We start from the raw sequence: 21,494 nt of genomic DNA, 5'->3' as shown, positions 1-21,494 counted from the left end.
GCGGGGGTTGCTGAGTGCTGGGGGTCCCCGCGGGCCGCTGCCGTGGCTTGGGGTGGTCCCCGCGGGGCTGGGAGGGGGTGATGGAGGCGGTACCAGGGGCGTGTCCCGGAGCGGGGTGGGGGCGGTACCGACCTCCCCTCGGCCCCATCCCCGCCCGATCTCCGGTCCCTCCCCCGCCGAGGCGCCGGCGGTCGGCGCGGCCGCGGGGCTGCGCTCCCGCCACCCGCTCCCGCCGCCCCCATGGGGCGCCCGACGGCGTGGCCAGCCCGGCGCGGGAGCTGAGCCCGGAGCCGCCCCCAGGTACCGTATTCCCCCCCCCGCCCGGGACCGGCCATCCTTCCCCCCCACAACCCCGCTCCGCGCCCCATCCCGCTCCCAGGCATCCTCCACCCACCCACCCACCCTCGCCCCGGACTCGCCATCCGCCCCCCCCCGCCCCGGGACCGGCTCTCCCTCTCATCCCTTCCCCGGGGGTGGTGGGGGTTCGTTTCCCAGCCCGGTGCGTGGGGAAGAGGGGGCAGGCTCAGCCCTCGAGGGTGCCCTGCCCGTCTCCCAGCACCAGCCATGAAAGGTTGGCAGCCACCCCCCCCCCCGGAGATGGGGAACTGGGTGTTCGTTGGGTACGGGTCCCCTCTGGGTGTGTCCCCCCACGCGGGAGGGCGATGGGGAGGAGGTTTGTTTTGCTCCAGGGACACAGACCTTACAGCGTGGGCATGAGGTGCCCCAGCCGTGGCCAAGCAGGGTTTGTCCGGAGCCAACGCTGGCCTTCAAACCTCTGGAAAACGGATGGATCACTAGTTTTGAGGCCCAGCATCCACCCCGTGGCATCCTCCCACCTCTCCTGCCTTTGCAGTCCTGTTTCCTATTTAACAGCGGCTTTTCTCTCCCTCTTCTTACTGGAAGCCAGCCTCGCTGGAGGCTGACCCACGCGGGGAGCTCGCTCCTGCTGTGGCTCGAGTCCCCCGAAGTGAGTTTCGGGGTTTGCAACCCTTGCCTTAAAACCCCCAAGAGCCGTCTGGGGAGCAGGCTCCGAAGCGGGGCGGGGGGAGCTAAAGGATGGCTCCCTGCTGGAGGATGAGGACGGGGGAGGAAGAGGAGCAGATGTAACCGCAGTGCCTTCCCTGCTCGGGGTCTGGGGTTTGGCTCTGCAGCTCTCACTTGGGGGAGCGCGGGAGGAGCGGGAAGCCTGGGATCGCTCAGGGATGGGTTTCCCTCTGGCACATGGAGGGTGCAGCGCAGAGCCCGGTGGGCTCCCACCCCCCCCACCCCGTGCAGGACGGGGGTCACTCTCGCTGCCGTGGCACCGGGACGTGGAGGATGCCCCAAGGAGGAACGCCGCCTGCTCCCGCTGAGCTCCTGGCCGGCATCTGTAGCTTTTCGAGGCTGAAAACTTCCAGAAGCCTCATCCAGGCTGCGTTTCCGATGGCTGCCGGACTTTTCCGGACCTCTTTCCCTGCCCTTTCCCCGGTGCATCCTCTTAGTGCTGGCGGGGGCGAACACTCCCTCTTCCCCCTGCAGCGCTCCGGACCGTGGTGCTCGTCACATCCCGAGCGGCGTCCCGGTTGTTTACCCTCCCTGGATAGGGGGGGAACAGCCTTGTTTTGGGATGGCCGGGCTGGGAGCAGGCAGGCATTGCCTGAGGAGGGGGCAGGCGTGCAGGCAGTGGTGGTGGGACATTTCCTTCCTGGAAGGCAGGAAGTGATTATGTCTTTGCACGAATGACACGGAGCCTAAAAATAACGGGCAGGTCTCTGTTGTGAGCAAAAAAAAAAAAAAAACTGGGATTTACTTGGGTTTGCTTTATTTATGAAGAGGGCGGGGCCGGGGGGAGAGGAGATCCTGGGAGCGCAAGCTCCGCATCCCAAACCGCAGCGGGTGCTGGGCATGCATAAGGTGCTGCTTGTGCTGGGAAAGGTGTGGTTTGCAGCAGAGCCCGGCGTGGAAAAGCGGCCCCGTGTAAAAGGAGCCGTCCCGTTGCTCCAGCCAGCCTTCCTTCCCCCCGGCTGGGAGGGGAGCCGGTGGTTTGCTATGAATAGCACAAAATCATAGCCCTCGCCTTCCCAAAACGCTCTGGCCGGCTCAGCCTGGCGCTGGGCACCCCGGGGTGGGAGCAGGGTGTTTTGTGTGTTTCGGGGTCCAGCCCGAGTCCCCCACTGCTGGAAACCTCCTGCTTCCCCCCGGGGTCGCACTGCAGAGCCTCTGGTGGGGAAAAGTTTGGCAGATCGGGGCTGGGTGTGGGGCTGTGGTGCTTTCCTGGCAAGCTGGGGGCTATTTGGTGTTGGAGAAAAGCTCTGCCGCAGGACGTTGGTCTCTCTGGAGATGCTCCCAGCCTTTATCTCCAGCCTTTATGGCTTTTTTCTGTTGGTTTTTTTTTTTTTTTCCTTGGAACTGCTGAAAGGAAGCCCTTCAGTGAGAGTGCTCACAGACCTTGAAACCGCTGGTAGCGAGCTGACTGCACAACTGGCAGTGCTGGCGCTTCCAGGTCAGGGCTTTGTTCCTCTTTCCATTGATGCTCATTGATAAAACCCCTCTCCTCAAGAGCAGGCAGCCTGAGCACCTCCTGCCTGCCCCAAAAAGCAGCACCCCAGGGACTGGAGGGATGTGTGAGGGGACCTGCTGGGAGGGAGGGGGGGCTTTAAAAATTGCTGTAAAGGAGTTTTTTGGCATCTGGTAGCTGTTACGGGTGGGCTCTTGGCAAAATCATGGAGTCACAGGGTGGTTTGGGTTGGAAGGGACCTTAAATGTCATTTTGGTCCACGCCCTTTCCTTGGGCAGGGACATCTTTCACTAGACCAGGTTGCTCCAAGCCGTGTCCAACCTGGCCTTGAGCACTTCCAAGATCTTAATTCCTCCTGGGCTTCGCTTAGCAAGGAGTATTACTAGTGCTGATTATTACACTGCAAACCAGGTTTGGGAAGAAGGGCTGCAACCTGGCTACAGCTCCCCATGGATACCAGTATCCCCCTACTGGTGGCTGCCTCCGTGACGGGGAGCAGAGTCACACCCTCATTTCTGGGCTGAAATCCCTGGATGCCTTCTTTTTCTCCTCCATTCCTTGTCTCAAACAGCTTTCCCTGACTTCAGGGTAAGGAGTTTTAAACTGAGTAACTGGAGGCAGGTTGGTCACGTGGGGGACGGGGATGTGGCACTTGGTTTTCCACCCAAAGGCAGGACCATCTTGGGGAGGGGATGTGAAATGCCTGGTCCTGCTTATTCCGAGTGTTCCCGCTTGGATCTGGGGGAAGGCATCCCACCGAGGCTTTCCTGTCCCCCTTGGCAGATGCCAGTGATGGAGCAGTGGCAGATGCCAGTGATGGAGCACAGGCAGCACCGATCTCGGCCTGATTGGGAAATACCTCTGGACTTTCTAGGAAATGCTGCCTATTGAGTTATATTTTTGGCTGGCTCTCCAAGGAGCTTGTGAGGATGGAGGGCGGTTGCTTTTGCTCCTTTGAAGGTAATAATAAATCAGTCGAGGCTTGTAAAATCAGAGCTGTCTGCTGCAGAGTTGCCTTTCCAGGGCCTTTTCCTCCTCCTGACAAGGCGCTTTTGGGTTGATCTGAGGCATTTTGGGTTTTGTGGCCTCTCTGCCTTATTTTGCCCTCGCAGCCCGGTGGGTGAGCAGCACATTTCAAATCAGCCACGGCTTAATGTGTTATTTCTCACCTTTCTTTTTCGTTTTATTATGTGTTTATAAGAAGCTGAGAGGCTTCCTTCCGGCATCACCTGGAACAACAGGAGCCCAGTTCCCACGCAGCCTCTGCTCCGGGATATCTCCTGGCACAGGCAGGCTCTCCCAGTGAAGCTGTTTGTGTGTTATTTAATTTTCACTGTTTTTTGATAAAGAAGGTTAAAGAGCACACTGGGGGGGGGTGGGGGGGGGAGGCGGGGCTCGGCTCCAGCGCTTCCTCCGGGGTTTGGTGATGCCCCTCCGGCAGCACTGGGGCTTCCTGCCAGCCACCACAGTGTTTCCTGCCTCCCTGCTTGGGTCAGCGGTGCTCCAGGGGTGCCCCTCAATCCCTTGTGGATGCGTCCGTGCCGGCTTGGTGCCGAAAAGCCACGGGGGCCGCCCCGCGCCACAAGAGGGATGGACGTGTTGGGAGGATGCTGCTTCCCAAAGGGCTTTGCTTTTCATTTAAAAGAGCTTTAGAAGCTATAAAATATCTCAAGGATGCACGGAAGGAGATTTATTTGATTTATTTCCTGCTGACAACGAGGCGACCGGGCAAGTGCACGCTTCCTCCTCATCGCGGCGGCGGGGGCAGATGCATCCTGCAGCTGCAGCCCGGCTGCCTCCCACTATATTTAGTCCATTGTTTGCTCCGGCTTTGAGTCCTGGCCAGGTCCCCGGGTGTGGGAATAACCCCTGGGCCGGGTGGAGGGGGAGAGGAGCGGCTCTGCGAGGTGGGAAGGCGGAGGGCTGAGCACTGCGTGTCGTCGTGACTTACGTGGGAGAGGCTGCCGAGCCCACGTGGCACCTCTCGGGTGCCATGCTCAAGGGGCATCTCTTGGGATGCTCAACCAGCTGCTGGTGGCTCCTCTGGTGTTTGCCCAGGTTTGGCAGGGCTGGGTGTTTTGGAATGGGGTCTGGAGGCGAAAGGAAGCATCCATGCACTGCCCACCTGGAGGCTCCGCTTCCTCGTTTGGCAGCAGGAATAATTAGCTGGCGGCGGCTGGAGCTTTGAATTTCGGCAGAACACCTGGAGAAGAACAGTGCTGGTTTGTTCAGTGGGATGCCCCTGTGCAGGGTGTCAGTTCTTTTGGGAGCTGGAGAGAAAATGGGCTCTTTGTTAGCAGACCGGGGCCACAATTGATCTCAGGCTTGGGCTTTTGGGTCTCTTCGATTAGGGCTGTGAGGGGATGAGCTGGCTGGGGGAGTATCCCTGAGGTTTGTCCCAGGAAAAGGAGGAAAAGGTGCAGGCAGGAGGCCGGGACACTGTGCAGGGGGCTTTGTCTCTGCATCATCTCTCTCCTGGAGATGAAACTCCCAAATACTGCATCATGCAACGGAAGGGATGCTCAAAACCAGCAACGGTGGCTCCACTGCAACTCTTTCCATCGCAGCCACCAGCACTGTTTGGAAGAGTTTTCAGCCAAGATAATCTTGTCTGTTCTCCTGGGATAGGGTTTTGCTTCCCTACCCATCCCAGTTTGTGTCCCAACTTGTAGGGTGGGCACTGGGAGGGTGTAAACCCTCCTGCTCCCATCGGATGCAGCAATACCAGTAAACAGCTGCTCCTGTATGGATAATACCAGTGCTTCCCTCTCCCTGTGGCTTTCTAGAGCAGTTTCCCTGGCTGCTCAGAGCACCCATTTTGGGTAATTTCGGTGCTTTTCTTGCGTGTTTTTGCCTGCCCAGTTGAGGCAGGGAGGCAGGGTGGGGTGGGGGAAGAAGCTGAAATGCGATTTCCTCTCTCCATTCATTTTGTGGTTTGAAAGACAATTTCCAAATCTGCCCCGTGTCTTCTATGCCTGTTGTTTCTTGGTGTGGTTTGTCGGGTAAAGAAAATATCCCTGAGGGATTTAGGGTGAAGGTGGGTGTCTGTGGGGAGGGGCAAGAAGGATGGAGGAAATACAGAAGCTTCCTCACTCCAAGTTGGGGGTGGACTCTCCATCCCCCAGCACGGGGATGCTGGAGCAAATCCAGAGGGATTGATCCAGCTTGCTGTTGAAAAGATGCACCCATTTTGAGCAAAATGAGGGGGAAAAAAACCCATCCTGGCTGGATGCCCCAGTCCTGCTTGCTGCTTGAGCTCTCCAAAGCCACGAGTGCCTGCTTTGAAACGCTCAAAACCTCCCTATATATACATATATATATATATTTTTTTTTTGCTTTATTTTTGCCCTGACAGTGTTTATGTGAAAGAAACACATGAGGACTTGGAGAAATTGCACTGGCCTGAAACAGCTGGTTTTTTCCCCACCCCCCCTCCTCCTGTGTGTAAAAGAAACCAAGCTGCCTAATGGTGCAGAAAATTCACAGTAGAGCAACAAGTTTTCTGCAGAGCGGGGAAGGAGGATGGGGAGGAGGGGAAAATGTGTGCCTGGGCACGGTCGTCTCGAAATAGCACATTTTCCGGAGGCTTTTCCCCCCCAACTTGAAACATTTGCAGCTGCTTGGAGCATCGCATTCCCCGGGATCGCAGTAAGGGATTGATCCTGTGCTGCCTGTAAGGCAGGAGGAGCAGCTGCAAAAGGATTTGTAGGGGTGGGTTAAAGCCAACCCGGTATTCCCAGCACCGAGAGCGTCTCCTCCGAGCAGGTACCGTCCCCATTCGGGTGCTGCCGGGGGTGATTCCCATGCAGCGCCAGCACAAAAAGGAGATTTTTACAGGGGACCGCCTCGTTAGGAGTGGGCAGAGTTTTTGTTTATTCCAGGCTGCCCCCTTTGCCATCTCGCGATTCATTTGGAAAGCAGGATCCGGCCCTGGCTGGTGCAGACAGTCGGCTCATTGTCCTGGACCGGTCGAGTGTGGCGGGATGCTCCTGGCTGCCGCCAGCCCCGGCCCTTTTGATTCCATCCTTGTTTAGGGATGAGCTCCCTGGGGATGAAGGGGGTGGGGGTGGGGGAGGGCTGTTTTCGGGGTCCCCCACCTGCCCTGGGTGCTCCTGCAGCCTGGGGATAAGCGGCTGCTTTAAAGGCAGGTTTGCACACACAGGTCTGCTCCAGGCACGCTCCTACACCCCAAATCACTTAATATTCATAGGATTTACTCTCTGCTCAAGCGTTTTCCGCGCGGGGAGGGACCCTGGAGCGGTTTACGGGTGCTGGGAAGGCAGGGGATGAGGCGAGGGCTGCACCGCCGTGTCCCTCCGCAGCGCCGGGTGCTGACTCAGCAGGTTTTAGGGACCGGATCCAGCATTTCGCCCTTTTTCCTCCCCTCCCTCCCCTTCCCTCCTCAGCCCTACTTTCACCTCCTTGATGGAGGGAGCTGCATGGCAGGCAGGAAGGAAGCCTTTTGTGGGAGCGGGAGGGAGAGGGCTGGCTCAGCGCCTCTCCCCTCGCCCGGCTGTCGGCAGGGGGTTGCCCTGCGCCCGCCCGGGATTTTCCCTGCCTAAATCAGGAGCGGCTGAAAAATAAAATCCTCCTCCTCTCTCTCTCCCTTTCTCTCTCTCTCTTTCTCTTTTTTTATTTCTCCCTCCTCCTTTTTTCCCTGCGGCGGCTGCTGCTGCCTCCCCGTCCCGGTGCAGCCGCCCACGGATTATGGGTACGACGGCCAGCGCGGCACAGCAGGCAGTTTCGGCATCCCCCCTGGAGAGCCGGGCGCCGGGAGACGGCAGCATGGAGGACCAGCACTCCCTCAGCATCCACTCCTTCCAGACCCTGGGGCTCCACAACAGCAAGGCCAAGTCCATCATCACCAACAAAGTGGCCCCCGTGGTCATCACGTAAGTCCTCGGCAGCCCCTCGCAGCTCCAGAGCTCTGGTTTTCCCCGCCTTCTTCCCTAAATGTTGTTGGTTTGGTTTCGATTTTTTTTTTTTTTTTTAATCTCTACCTGTGCCATTGGTTTTTTATCTTTACCCACCTGCATGTGTGGCTCTTGCAGGTACAACTGCAGGGAGGAGTTCCAGATCCACGATGACCTGCTGAAGGCCAACTACACGGTGGGACGCATTTCTGAGGCCGCTCTGGAACACTACCTGGTGCAGGTGAGCATCCCACCGCCGATTCCATCATCCGACCCGCTTCAGCCTGGGATTTGGAGACCTCAGGGATTTTTGGGGGGGGGGCTAATTTTGAAGATCACCGAGAAAAAGCCAGCTGTGCTCTGGGACGCGTTAAGTCCCAGATTGCTCAAATCCACCGGTTTCCCACCCTGTCTCTTCCCCTCTTGTTCTGCAGGGGAAATATTTCATGGTCAGGGATGTATATGGAAAATTAGATGTCTTGAACACTACTGGCAGCTGCGGCGCTCCCAACTTCCGACAAGCCAAAGGAGGCTACGCCGTGTTCGGGATGGGCCAGCCCAGCCTCAACGGCTTCAAGCTCGTGCTGCAGAAGCTGCAGAGAGAGGGCCACAAGGTCGGTGGCAGGGTGGGAATCGGGGTGGAAAAAGGCAGGAGAGCTTTTAGGCAGCCTCTCCCCCCTCTATTTTTTTTTTTTTTCTCAGGAGTGTGTCTTCTTCTGCGTCCGCGAGGAGCCCGTGGTCTTCCTGCGGTTGGAGGGGGACTTTGTGTCCTACACCCCCCGGGGCAAGGAGAACCTCCATGAGAACCTGCAGCGCCTGCAGCGGGGAGCGAGCGCCCAGAGCCTGGAGCTGGCCATCCGGAAGGAGGTGAGGAGGGGGTGGGAAGGGGCTGCCACGCCAGCCGTGAGGGGGTGCACGCGTGCCCCTGGCCCGGAGGCAGGATTTGACGGGGCTCCCCGTCCCCTCCAGATCCACGACTTCGCGCAGCTGAGCGACAGCGTCTACTACGTGTACAACGACATCGAGCGGCTGCGGGACGAGCCCCATGCGGTGCGGGTGCAGTGCGAGGAGGACATCCAGGTGACGGAGGAGGTCTACCGCAGACCCATCTTCCTCCAGCCCTCCTACAGGTGCTCCTTCCTCCTCCTCCTCCTCCTCTTCATGCGCGGTCGGGGCTCTTGATACCCCCTTAAGCCACGTGTCCTCCATTGTGGTGGGGATGATCCTGCTCCCTGGTCCTGTCCTCCTGACAAGGGCTGTCCCTGTGCCCGGCAGGTACCACCGGCTGCCCCTGCCCGCCGAGGGAGCCCCTCTGGAGGAGCAGTTCGACGCTTTCATCCGCTTCCTCAGGGTGAGCAGGGGAAAAGCGCCTGGTCCATGGGGGCCTCCTCGGGTTGGGATTTGCTCCTGTGCCGCATCGGGGACCGCGATTTCCCCAAAGAATCTTCCGGTTTTCCTGTGCCAGAGGATGCCTCTGCCTGCAGATTCCCATTCCACTTGCTGTAGGATCCTGCTGGAGAAGTCCGTGTTGTCCAGCTGTTTGTCCCTACCCCTGGTGGGACGTGACCCTCCCTGGCCACCTCACAGCATTCATGTGCAGGTGGCTCTTCCCTAAATGGGTTTGGGAGGAACGATCCAGATTCGGTGCAAAAGTTTTCCATGGCAGAGCTTTTTTTTTTTTTTTTTTTTTTTTTTTTTTAAATTATGGAAGGTGAAATCTCAGCAGGTTGGAGGTGGGTGGTGGGAACATCTCCAGTGGGGCGGACAGGCCAGCATCCCCTGGTGGCTGGAGAGGGCACTGGGAATGCAGTGAGTGAACCACCCACTGCGCTGTCCTCGACGATCCACACCATCCCCTGAGCGAAGGGGAGATGCCGCCCACCCCTCCGTGCCCAGGCAGGGCTGTCACCCTCACCCCAGCCACTGACAGGGCTCTCCTGGAAGCTGCTGTGGTCCCCACCCATCCTTGTGTTCCTCCCTCCTAGGAGAGCCCCAGCCTGCTGCTGCGGGACCCCGGCAGGCCCCCGCCGGCGCTGCTCTTCGGCTGCCAGACTGGCGTGGGCAGGACCAACCTGGCCATGGCCATGGGCACCCTCGTCCTGCACCACCACCGAGGAGCTGCCCACAAGCCTGAGTAAGCAGGGGAGAGCACGGGGTCGGGGTGGTGGGGGTGCCCATGCCCCGACAGCCAGTTTGATTTCCTCCTTCTCGCACCCCAGCCTCCCCCACCTGCCTAAAACACCTCCCAGGGACAGGCTGCGGGTCATCCAGGCCTTCATTGAGATGGTCCCCAAAGGCCAGCAGATGGTCGAGGAGGTAAGGGGGGTGGGGTTGCTGCTGAAGCCCCCAGTGGGGTGGCTGGGAGGGGAGGGATTGTCTCCCCCCTGATCCAAGGCTTATGGAGCGATTTCCCCCTTGCTCCTGCCAAGGTGGACGGTGCCATCGCCTCCTGCTCGGAGATGCACGACATGAAGGAAGCCATCTACGAGAGCAAGAAGAAACTGGAAGGGATTGGGGAGGACTATCAGATCCAGGTACAGTAATCAGAGGATTGCTCGCATGCGAGACGGGATAATTTATCGAGCTGTTTTTTGCGCCGGGATGAGGAGAATGTAAATTCTGGAAACCCAAAGCTTCCTGTGAGCTGGAGATTTCCCAGCCATGTGAAACCTGGAAGGTTGTGGGGCTTCTCTTTTTTTTTTTTTTTTTTTTTTTTCTTTCCAGTTGTTTCAAAAGCCATAAAATTGAGCAGGCTGGGATTGAGGGAGGGGGGGAAAACAGGCTGTTTTGGTGCTTCTCTGCTGCTTCTGGTGGGTGACCTCGAGGGCAAATAATATCCTGTGCCCTGGTTTCATCAGCTCTAAAATTGGAAAATCGATATCAGCCTGGATCGTAGAAGTCCTCGGGAGCTGGGAGGGATCGTTGCAAATGTGGTCAGTCCAAGGTCAGGCGTTTCCAGCTGTAGATGCACTTTGTTTCCCGTTGTTTTAAAGAGCCATCAGGGTGGTTTTCCAGCATGGAAAGCCGAGGGTCTCCCCTGCCTGACCTGAAGGGCTCCTCGCTAGGGGATGGAGGGAGGGAGCTCAGGTGAAGGTGCTGTCCCCATCCCAGCCTCTTTGGAGATGGATTTTCCCATTTAAATGCCAACTGTGGAGTGACAGTGCTGGGGCTGGTTGTAAAGAGCAATCTGAAAGCAGGTACTGTGCAGCAAAAAAAAAAACAAACCATGAAAATGATTAAAGAATGGGAAAAGAAGGCATTTACAGTCCCTTTTTTGGCATTTAGTGGCAAATCCCAAATTTTGTCCCTCTTGCCCCCTTTTAGGGTGGATTTGGGTATGTTTGGTGCTGCTCATGTGCTGGCAGGTTCTCTTGTACAGCAGGGGAATCTTTGGCACAGGACAAGGGATTTTCCTACTGCACTGAAGCCTTTCCCTGGCTTTTCCCTGCTCTTTGTCATCCTGGACTCAAGGGAAACAAATGGCTGGGGGACTGCCGTAAATAAGCCCCGAGGAGTGTTTATTTTAAGTCTTTGTGGAGCAAGAGCAGGTTTAAACAGTGGCAAGGGGCCAGGAAAATGTGCTGGGGGGAGGATGAGGAGGGGAGAGGGGATGATGCTCAGACATGGGAAGCCTGGGCTTCACGGTGTTGGAGTGAAGTATTGGGTGAGCTGGTTGATATTTTTTTGGGGAAGAAGAAGGGCTTTTCTGGGCATGGAAGAATGAAGTCACGCGGGTTTCTGCCTGGATTTGGGGGTCAAAAACGGAGATTTAAGGCCTCAAGTGAGGGAGATGCAGGTGGATCCCAGTGTGGGATGCTGAGCCGTAGCTGGACCGCCACAATACCCAACTCTGCACAGCTGGGATGCGAGTGGATCATCCCCCTTTCCACGAAGAGCCTGCTTTAGGGGAATATTAAGAGATTTACCTTGGGTGGGAGCGCTGGGCAGGTTTTGATTGCAGGAATCCGAGTGCTCGGGCAGGAGCACCGCTCTGCTGTCAGCGCTGCTGGCAAACCCCGGCACGGCTCCATCCCTGCAGGCTTTGTTCTGAGTTCCCAGGGCAAATCCCACTGCCTTTCCTCTTGATAAATGACAGCAGGCTGGATTTCTCTTGCGGAGAACAGGTAAATATTCATGAGTCAGCCACGTAATTCAGGGATGAGCAGGCAAACAAACCCCACTCGCCGAGCTGACCGTGGGCACAGCCCCATCTTATAGGATTTTCCATCCTGCCCTGGGAAGTAGGTCCTGATGGGCTCTCCAGCCTTGCTTGTGGATGCCACGCTGGGCTCTCCTTTGCTGGTGCCCGGTCAATTTGTCGGATGGGTTGCTTGGATGTGCAAACCCCCACCCCGAGGTTTCTGAATTGTGGAAAGTCCTGAGGGCTTGAGCTTCATCCCTGGGAGGGGATGGCTGTGGTGGGGCACAGGCCTTGTTTGGGGAGGTAATGATGAAGAGGAGGAGGAGAGCTTGCCTGAAGCCAGTTACATGTGCATCAGGATGCTTCTGGGCATGAAGGGAAAGAGGGGGCGCCTGGAAATGAAATGTATTACAGGATGTGTGGCTGGCAAGAGGACCTCCCTCTCCAGGGATGCATCTCATCCAAAGGCCATGGAGGTGGCTGGGGTGGGGGCAGGACCCAGCATTTTCCAACCCACTCCTCTTGGGTTTGAATCCCCTGTTAACATCTGGACAGTATATCCATGCAACAGCAGGGCCCTTGGGTCCGGTTGGAACTGCTCCCAGCGTGTCCTTGGGCTACGGGGAAGCTTTTGTTTGAGCTGAAACACGAATTTATGTCTTTAAGCATCGTTTAATGTGGAAAACTTGAAATGTTTCATTAAAAAAATATATAAAACAAGTCACAAACAGAGCGTGTAGGGGTTTTTCCCAGCCTCCTGTTCCGCTCGCAGTCAGCGCTGGCCATCACGGATTCCCTTTGCCTTTGCCTTCAGGGGAGCAGCACCAAAGAGTATTTCCTCCAGAGGACTTTACAGAGCCTTGAGCGCTATTTCTACTTGATTGCTTTCAACTACTACCTTCATGAGCAGGTAAAAGACCCCTCCAAAGAACCTTTTTTTTTTTTTTTTTTTTTGTCGTGCGGTTGGGAGGGAAGGCGTTTCCCACTTCGGAGTTCTCCAGGGGTGGGTTTTCCCGGTGGGGTGCCCGGGCAGGGGGTCGAGCCCAGGCTGACGGCGCGTCCCTCCCCGGCCCCCTCCCCTGCCGGCAGTACCCCCTGGGCTTTGCCCTCAGCTTCAGCAGGTGGATGTGCCGGCACCCGGAGCTGTACCGGCTGCAGGCGGGCATGAACTGCTCGGAGCTCACCGTCACCGTGGACCTCGTCACCAAGGGCACGCGAGTGCTGGTGAGTGCCTGGAGACGGGAGCAGTGCCTTTCCTGGAATTGCCCGCCCTCGCAGGGGTTTGGGGGGGTGGGAGGGAGAAGGAAGGGGTTTCCTTGTTGTAGGGGCAGGCGCTTTGGGGTCTCTGGGTCAGCGTTGGGGGTCTGGGGTCCGTGTCCTGCCGGCGTCCTTGGCAAGGATGGAACTAGATGGTCTTGAAGGACCCTTCCAACCCAAAGCATCCTGTGATTGTGTGAAGGATGCCTGCGAGGCCAGAGACCCTCTGTGCACGTGGATGTGTCCGGCCCTGCAGACCCAAGGTAGCGGGGTGCTGGAGCATCCCACGCTGTGAGCCTAAGCAGCAAGCTCGGTGTTTCTGGTGGTCCTTGGCTGCGGTGGGGCGAAGGAGCCCGGGGCTGTTGGTGCCTTGCAGGTTGTGCTGCAAGAAGGTCATCTCCCGCCTTTGAAATGCAGCCGCGTGGCTCTGAGCCCTGGCTGCTGCTGTTGGAAAGGTCTGGGGACTCGTCCTGAGCGGGAACCGTGGGTGAGAGGTTGTGGGGTGCTGGCAACCCCGTGGGTGGGAGAGGGGGCACCCCTTGCCCAGGCACTGCCCCGTTGCAGGTGGCAGATGAGCGTTCCTGCCCGGACGTGCTGAGCACTGCCAAGGAGATGAGCGTGGCCAACTTCCGACGGGTGCCCAAGATGCCCGTCTATGGGACAGCACAGCCCAGCTCCAAGGTGAGGGGCACTCCCCCACACTGGCCAGGGACCCCACATCGGGCTCCCAGCCCCACCCGTCACCTCCTGCCCACCCCTTCCCCCAGACCCTGGGCAGCGTCCTGCGGTACCTGACGGACGCCAAGAGGAAGCACGCCTGCATTGTCTGGATCAACCTGCGGGAAGAAGCGGTCCTGGAGGGGAACGAGCAGATCTACACGCTGAGGGAGCCCGGGCACCTGGAGGAGCTGATCCCTGTGCCCGCTGCCTCACCTCAGCAGCTGGAGGTGAGCTCTGCCTGCTGGGAGATACTCCTAGGAGCCCTCGTGGGTGATTTCCCGGAGGCTTGGGTAGTCCCTCGCCCCCTGGCGCCGCTGGTTTTGGTTTTGTTTTCCTTTGGGAACGAGGGAGCAAAGCAGAGATCCTCCCTGGAAGAATTTAGAGTGTGCCTTGAAAGCTGGGGTAAAAGGCACCCGGGGAAAGGGGAGCAGATGTTCCCAGCTGGGTTTCCAGAGGAGATATAGGCAGTGAAGGGGTTTTTGGCTGCAGCAGCAGCACAGGTCTGTGGAGGAGCTGCCCAGTGTGGTGGGCGACGATGCTCCTGAGGCTCCCACCAAGCACAGTGGGGACCGTGGTCCTGAGTGGAAGGTGGTGGCCAGGACCTGAGGTGGGGTTTGGAGTTGGCTGTGGGGTGTCTGAAAAAAAAAAAATTTAATTAAAATCCTATGAGAATTGGGAGGAGCAGGTGTTCCAGTGAGGGTTTCTCCATCCCCTGCAGAAACTGGAGGCTGCCCTGAAGGGTGACCTGCTGAAGTGCCAGAAGTGGCTGGAGGTGTACCTGGAGACAGAGAAGCAGATGAAGATGTTCAAGAGCTGCCTGACCACGCAGGAGATATTCAGCCAGCAGAAGAACTCCTGCCAGGGGCTCACCTACCGCCGCATCCCCATCCCCGACTTCTGTGCTCCCAAGGAGCAGGTACCCTCGGGATGGGATGGTGCCGCCACCTCCTTCCCAAGCCATCCCTGCTGCTGTGGGGGGAACGTCACTTGGCTGCTCCGTGCCACGCAGCTCCAGGACTGTAGTGGCGTGCCCAGGCCAGGTGTGGGGTGCTTGCCAGGGCAGGGAGATGTTGCACGGAGAGGCTGGGTGCCTTCAGCTGGTTGGGGATGGATCTGGGAGCAAGGAGACCGGAGGCTGTATGGCAAAGGAGGGGGGTGCCACGGTGAGGAAGGGGGGGTGGGCAGCCTGTGTTGACCTGCAGTGGGCTGCATCCCTAAAAACCCACCGGCTTCACCCCCGGCAGGACTTCGACCGGCTGCTGGAGGTGATGAAGAGCGCCCTGGCCGAGGACTCGCGGGCAGCCTTCGTGTTCAACTGCGGCAGCGGCCGGGGCAGGACCACCACGGCCATGGTCATCGCTGTCCTCACCCTCTGGCACTTCAACGTGCGTGTGGGGGGCTGCGGCTCTCCCTGCAGGCTGTGCCCCAGCGGGGCCTGCTGGGGAAGCTCTGGAGGGGTGAAAGGAGTGTGGGCAGGGCCAGGGTGGGCTGGAGGGGGCGGACACCTGTGTGTTGATGTCTTGGTGTGCCTAACCCCCAGTGAGCTCCAGGAGGTGGGTGGGTGCATCCCTTTACCCCCTTCCCGAGAGCTCCCATGCCAGGATGAAGGGTTAAAGGGCAGGAGAAGACATGGAATCATGGAATGGTTTGGGCTGGAAGGGACCTTAAAGCTCATCCACTTCCACGCCCTGCCATGGGCAGGGACACCTCCCACTAGCCCAGGTTGCTCCAAGCCCCGTCCAACCTGGCCTTGGACACTTCCAGGGGATCCAGGGGCAGCCACAGCTTCTCTGGGCAACCTGTGCCAGGGCCTGGAACAGTCCTGTGTCCCGGAGAATGTTGCTCCCTCCTTGGGCAGGGGTAAAACTTGGGTGTTCTCTGCCCAGCAGAGGGGAGGTGGGGGCTGCCTGGGTCCCGATGGGCTGGGTGCAGGCTCTGCGTTTCTGCTCAGCTGTTGGGCAGTGAGGACAGGGCTGGTGCAGCCCATAATGCCCCCTCTGACCACCCCAGGGCATCCCCGAGATGAGCGAGGAGGAAATCGTGAGCGTGCCTGATGCCAAGTACACCAAAGGGGAGTTTGAGGTGAGTCCCTGGCCATGGCTCTGTTTTAGGGGTCCCTCTCCAAGCCTGCTCTGTGCTGCCTTAACCCACAGCTGCTTGTTTGGAGGGGCTGGGTCCTCTCCCGGGCAGGGATGGAGCAGCGGGACGAAGGTGAGGAGGCACCTGGTGAAGCCCCTGCTGCTTCTGCCCGTGCTCCAGGTGGTGATGAAGGTGGTCCAGCTCCTGCCTGACGGTCACCGGATGAAGAAGGAGGTGGACATGGCCCTGGACACAGTCAGTGAGACCATGACACCCATGCACTACCACCTCCGGGAAATCATCATCTGCACCTACCGACAGGTGAGCTGCCCCTTTCTTCCCACTGCCCCAATTCCAGAGGGTGCAGCCGGGCTCTGGGACCAGCCCTGCCCAAGCTGTTTGGTTTGCCTGGGATGAGGCTTTCTGGTGTGACACCGGAGGGATATCCCAGGGCTCTTGCGGTCATGGTCACCCGGGGATGTCTTGTATAGCGTTCCATCCCACATTCCCGCCCTGCATCCCACCTGCCTAGTGCTGTTTGGCATCCCTGCCTTTCTGGTGCCATCCTGAACCCCATCCCACATCCCACCCGTCTGGTGCCATCCCATATCCCACCCAGCACCCTACATCTTGCACGGTATCCCATCCACCTCCCACTGTCCCACATCCCACCCAGAACACCGCCCTTCTGGCACCAACCTGCATCCCACATCCCACACCATCCTATGTCTGGTCCAGCATCCCTTCCCTGCCGCGAGGCACAGCCGGCAGAGGGCAGGACTGCTCTGTCCCACTCCGCTTCCAACCCCAAAGGCTCCTCCTGCTCCTCTGAGCTCGGGAAGGAGTCCTATCTTCAGGAAGGGGAGCTATCCTTGGGAAGGGACCCATCCGTGCCGGTGGCATCCCACAGCCAGCTGGGCCTGTGGTCCACAGCCCTGTTTTACTCCGTGGAGCTGATGAAGAGGAGAAATTATTATTTTGATCAGACTGGGGATTTTTTTTTAAGCTGTGGAACCATTTCATGGGGGCCTTGGACAGGCTGAGCCCAGGGCCTGGCAGCATTCCTTCCCTGGGATGGTCTGTGCCATGTCCTGCCAGTGATTCCTCACCGCAGCCCTTGCTCCGGCTGCCATCGATCCGTGTTTTCAATTAACGGCCACGAACGATCGATGAGGGGAAGAGAAACCGAAATGTTCAGTCATCCAGTAACATCTGCAGCTTCCCTGGGGATTTGCCTCCCGCTTTCTGGAGTCCTCTGTTTGTTTGTTTTTTTTTTTGGAGGGGCTGGGAGAGGAAAACCTCTGGAGACCTGACTATTTGCAGCAATAGCTATTATTTATTATTAATGAATTTATCCTTGCGTGTTTATTATTTATTAATCCAATTTTATTTGGGACAAGTAATTTCATTTAAGTTTGCTTTTCCCTCCTTTGTCACGGGGAGGTGGCCAGGTGGGAAGTCTCACCTGCCTTATCTCGTCCTTTGCTGCTGCAGAGCTAAAAATTCCCACCCTAAAGGAGCTGCAACCTGTTTTATGGATTTAATTCTGTTCTCTGCCAGGGCTGTGGGCAAATGCTTTAATTTTAATTTATTTTTATTTTTTCCCTCAGCGATGAGCAGCTTGAAGAAGAGAACTGTGAGAGTTGTGGGTTTGGGAGATGCTTTGCAGGGTTAGGGCAAAGCAAGAGGGAAGAAAAAAAGGTGCTTTTGGACCTTGGCTTGGTTTGTTCCAACCTCTTCCCAGCCTTAAATGGGAGGAAAACCATGGAGAATATGAGAGAATATAAATAATGGGATATAAAAGAAATGATAATAAGATGATAAATAATAATGGGAGAAAAATAAATAGGTGGATACAATGATAAAAGGATAATATAATTAAAAATAAATAGGTGAATTTAACAAGGGGATAAATAATAGGATAATAGAAGAAAAATCAATAGGATAACAGAATAAAACGATAAGTAATAGGATATTTGAATAAAAATAAATAAGAGAATATAAATCCAGGATAAATAAGAGGATTATAGAATGAAAAATAAATAGGATAATGCAATAATTAACAGGATAATAGGATCTGCTCTCTACAAATACTGGCACACACATCTGGAGGAGACACCTTTTCCAAAGGGCAGAGCTGAAGTGAGGAGTGGCTGTTCTTTGGGATGGTCTGTGGGATCAAGTCTCTTATTTTTATTTTTTTTTTTATTAATTATTGATTCCCCGAAGGAGCGTTGTGCAGAGCTTAAAATAAGAGCTATAATAATACCAATAAAATTTCTTATATGAAAATTACTGCACAATTAAACACAATATATAACAATAACAATTAATAAATACAAACAATCAATGAAATCTATAGTACCTATAATATAGACCATAATAAAATATATATATATTTCTGATAGATAAATAAATAAATATATAAAAATAATAGTAGAAGATACAATGACCATCAATCTCAGAGTGGGACACTGGGTGGCCACGTGTCTTCCAGCTGGGGAATGCTTTCCAGGGAGGTGCTTTTCCCTGGGGAATTGCTTGGCAGTCCAGGATCTCATGATTTGTGGGGTGCAGTTTGCACCTGGGCACCTATTCCTGGCTCCTGGGCACCACCCCCCCTCGTTTATCCATCTCACATCTGTTTTTGAGCTCTGCCCCGTGAAGGGAATGTTGTTCCACGCTGGGAACCACAAGGAAATGAGAGCCTGGAGTGCCAAGCGCCGGTGGGAGCAGGAGGGAAGGATGTGCTTATTTTTGTCCCCAGAGTGGTCCTCCCTCTTCCCGTGCTCCTCCCATGGCTTTTCCGTGGCACCAGAGGTCCTCTTGGGTCCCTCACCAGTGGAGTGGGATGGAGAAGGAGCGTGGGTGAGGGCTGAGCTCCCTGTGGGATGCTCTCCCAAGGCGGGTACCGCATCCAGGTTCTTTTTGCATCCAGGGAAAGTCGGGCAAGGATGAGAAGGAGACACGGGCACTGCAGCTGAGGAGCCTGCAGTACCTGGAGCGCTACATCTACCTGATCCTCTTCAACGCCTACCTGCACCTGGAGAAGAGGGACTCTTGGCAGAGGCCCTTCAGCCTCTGGATGCGCGAGGTGAGGCCTTCCCTGCCCGAGCAGACCCCACCCAACGGCGTGTTCACTTGGGAATGCGGGATTTTACTGGGAAGCAGAACACCCTCTGTGATTTATTTACGATTTCTGCATGGCTGTTGGGGCATCCTCCGTGGTCCCTTTGCTCTGGGCGAGCTCCCGTGAGTCACCAGGCTGGGGACGCTCATGGAAAGCCACTGGAGATGGATGGCAGCCCACCACAGGGATGGGGTGCTCTGCCACCCCAAACCTACCCTCTTCTCCTCTTTTCAGTTTCCCAGGGATTTAGTTTGATCTGCCAGTTGTGGTTGCAGGATCTGGGGCTAGGAGGCCACCAGCCAACCCTGACTGGCCAGGGCAAGTGGCACAGGGTCTGGGAGCATGGGGATGGTGGCACTGGGTATCCAAGGGAATTGGGAACCAGCTGGAAAAACGGAATGGGGAGGGAGGCCCTAAATTATCCATATGGAATAGGGGTGTGAGGAAGACACTCTATAAACTATCCGTATTTCCTGCTCAGGGGTGCTACAGCTGCTGGATTTATTTGGAACACATTGTCTTACATCCAAGCATTGAGGGGGGCTGTAAATTTGCCTGGAAAAGGGACTTTGGAGGTGGTACAAGTGATGGGGGAGGCATAGGGGGTGCATGTGTGCTGCTGCCTGCAGGGGTTACTCTGCCTGAGAGGCAGAGGGGAGAAGGGGACATGGCAATTTTAATGATGCTATTATTACTGTTATTACATTTTATAGTTCATTTAAATCTTATTATTTTATTGCTGCATTTTATTTTATTATTCAAAATATATATTTTGTTATTATTTCCCTGTATTATTTCTGCCGATGTATTCTATTATTTTAATTGTTTTTATTTCTATTACCATTTTAACCTTTTCTTTCTATTATCATTTTAACCTTTTCTTGTTATTATAATTTTTTTACCTTTTCTTGCTATTATCATTTTTTTACCTTTTCTTGCTATTATCATTTTTTTACCTTTTCTTGCTCTTATCATTTTTACCTTTTATTTCTATTACAGTGCAGAGATCAGTTCTTCTCCCCCACTAGGTTTGCCTGGCACTAAGTGGGTTTCCATGTGCCCTCTGTTCCCATTTGCTGGAGCATCCTTTAGTGCAGCACCTTTTGGGGGTTTAAGGTCTAAGGCAAAATTTTTGGGGCCGCACCTTTTTGGGGCCACACCTTTTTGGGGCCACACCTTTTTGGGGCTGCACCCTTTAGAGTAAGTTCTTTTTTTTTTTTTAGTGCTGCTGCAGCTTTTGGTGCTGCAGCTTTTAGTGCTGCATTTTCAGTGCACGGGTTTACAAATGCCCTCTGTCCCCCTGCTGCTGGAGCATTTTTTGGGGGGGGCTCCAGGTTTTTGGGGCTCCACCCTTTTTGGGGCTGCCCGTTCTAGCGCTGCCCCTTTTAAAAATGCTGCATCTTCAATAGGTGGGTTTACAGCTCCTCCCCGTTTGCTGGGGGGGGAAGGGAAACACACCCAACCTGTGGATACAAGGAGCCTTTGACCCCCAAAGCGCCCCTTCCCGCTGCATAATCCCCGCGTTTTTTAGCAAAAACAAGGAGCCATTGTAGCTTTCTGGCAGGAAGGTGCCAAAGCCAACAAACCCTGGGATGACTGACCCCAGCAGCAAGGAAGAGGCTTATAAAATGTATAAACTGGGGCTGGAAGGGCAGCTGGGATGGGGGGGTTTGGGTACCTGGACGTGTTGGGGGGACGCAGCGACTTTTCATGCTCCTCCTGGGGGAGGTAAATGTTTCTTCTCCCTCTGTTTTCAGGTGGCAGCAGTGGCTGGGGTCTACGAGGTGCTGAACCAGCTGGGATTCCCTGAGCTGGAGAGCCTGGAGGGCAAAGCCCTGTGCACGCTGCGGGGCCGCTGGCAGGCACAGGGAGCCACATCCCGCCCCTTCCGCGGGGAATTCGTGTAGGGTCAGGGGCGTGGGGGGACCCCCTGCTGCTTTTTCTTGGGGGGTTAGGGGGGGAAAGAGGGGAAAAAAACCCACAAAAAGACTGTTTTCCCAAAACCTGGGGGTGTGGGGAGGGGAGGGGCAAGCCCCAAAGCTGCCTTAGAGGGGGAGAATTTCCGGGGGTTCTTTTTTGGACGCAATAAAAATACTGTAAATTAAAAAAAAAATCGAGACCTTCTTGGCTTTCTCCCTTGAACCAGTGCAGCATATACACAAATATATGTATTTATATATGTAAATATACATGTATACATACACAGATATATATTTATATATTTAGAGCTCCGTGTGTGTGTATATTTATATATATATGGAGCCCTAAATACTTGTAGCCAGGATTAGGACTTGCAGGGATCCCAGTCACTGCGGACCTGGGTGTTTTTAAGGTTTGGGAATCTTTGGTGGTTCTTTCCAACTCTTTCTGGTCATGGATGCAGCTGGAGGAAAGGCAGCTGTGCCACCAGGTTTTTTTGGGGTCCCTGCTTAGTCCAGTTTCAGTGCCAAGGTGATGCTGAGAGGGCTGAGCTGCTCAGCAAAGGCTTAAAAGCACAACTGATACCAGGACGTTTTTCTTTTTTAAGGCAAGGGGAAAAGGGAAGAGTGAAAAACGAAGTTAATCAGATGCAAATGAGGGGGTTCCAGCTCCCCTCCTGCCCTCACAGTGGAGGGAGAGGAGCCTGGTGGGGGGTGAGGGGGGAAGTCTGGGCTCCTGCCCGGATGGAGGGATGATAAAATAGGATGGGAAGCACAAAAGCAGGAGCACACGCTCCGTCTGTCCCAGCTCTGCTTTCATCCGCTGCCAGGGGCGGGA

At 55.8% G+C, this 21,494-nt stretch overlaps 1 protein-coding gene across 2 annotated transcripts; it reads left to right on the top strand.

Annotated features, from left to right (window-relative positions):
• The first annotated feature begins 245 nt into the window (after positions 1–245).
• Positions 246–20,708, top strand: PALD1 (phosphatase domain containing paladin 1). 2 transcript variants are annotated; one of them, XM_027909114.1, is made up of 20 exons: positions 246–300; positions 7,192–7,389; positions 7,549–7,651; positions 7,845–8,024; positions 8,113–8,277; positions 8,380–8,540; positions 8,686–8,761; positions 9,396–9,544; positions 9,630–9,726; positions 9,840–9,944; positions 12,366–12,461; positions 12,641–12,775; positions 13,373–13,489; positions 13,576–13,755; positions 14,247–14,444; positions 14,773–14,913; positions 15,539–15,610; positions 15,788–15,928; positions 18,546–18,701; positions 20,495–20,708. In XM_027909114.1, exons 2-20 carry the CDS (start codon positions 7,205–7,207, stop codon positions 20,642–20,644), a joined length of 2,607 nt encoding a protein of 868 aa, XP_027764915.1. In that variant the 5' UTR covers positions 246–300; positions 7,192–7,204; the 3' UTR covers positions 20,645–20,708. The 2 variants fall into 2 exon arrangements, with proteins under 2 accessions (XP_027764915.1, XP_027764913.1); XM_027909112.1 differs by lacking the exon at positions 246–300 and adding an exon at positions 3,741–3,811.
• Positions 20,709–21,494: the final 786 nt, after the last annotated feature.

Source organism: Empidonax traillii, unplaced genomic scaffold (genome assembly GCF_003031625.1).
Source record: "Empidonax traillii isolate 1590-97213 ecotype Southwest subspecies unplaced genomic scaffold, ASM303162v1 scaffold1946:size199562, whole genome shotgun sequence".
Taxonomy (NCBI): domain Eukaryota; kingdom Metazoa; phylum Chordata; class Aves; order Passeriformes; family Tyrannidae; genus Empidonax; species Empidonax traillii.
The sequence above is the reverse complement of the archived record's forward strand: the minus strand, read 5'-3'. Positions and strand labels throughout refer to the sequence as shown.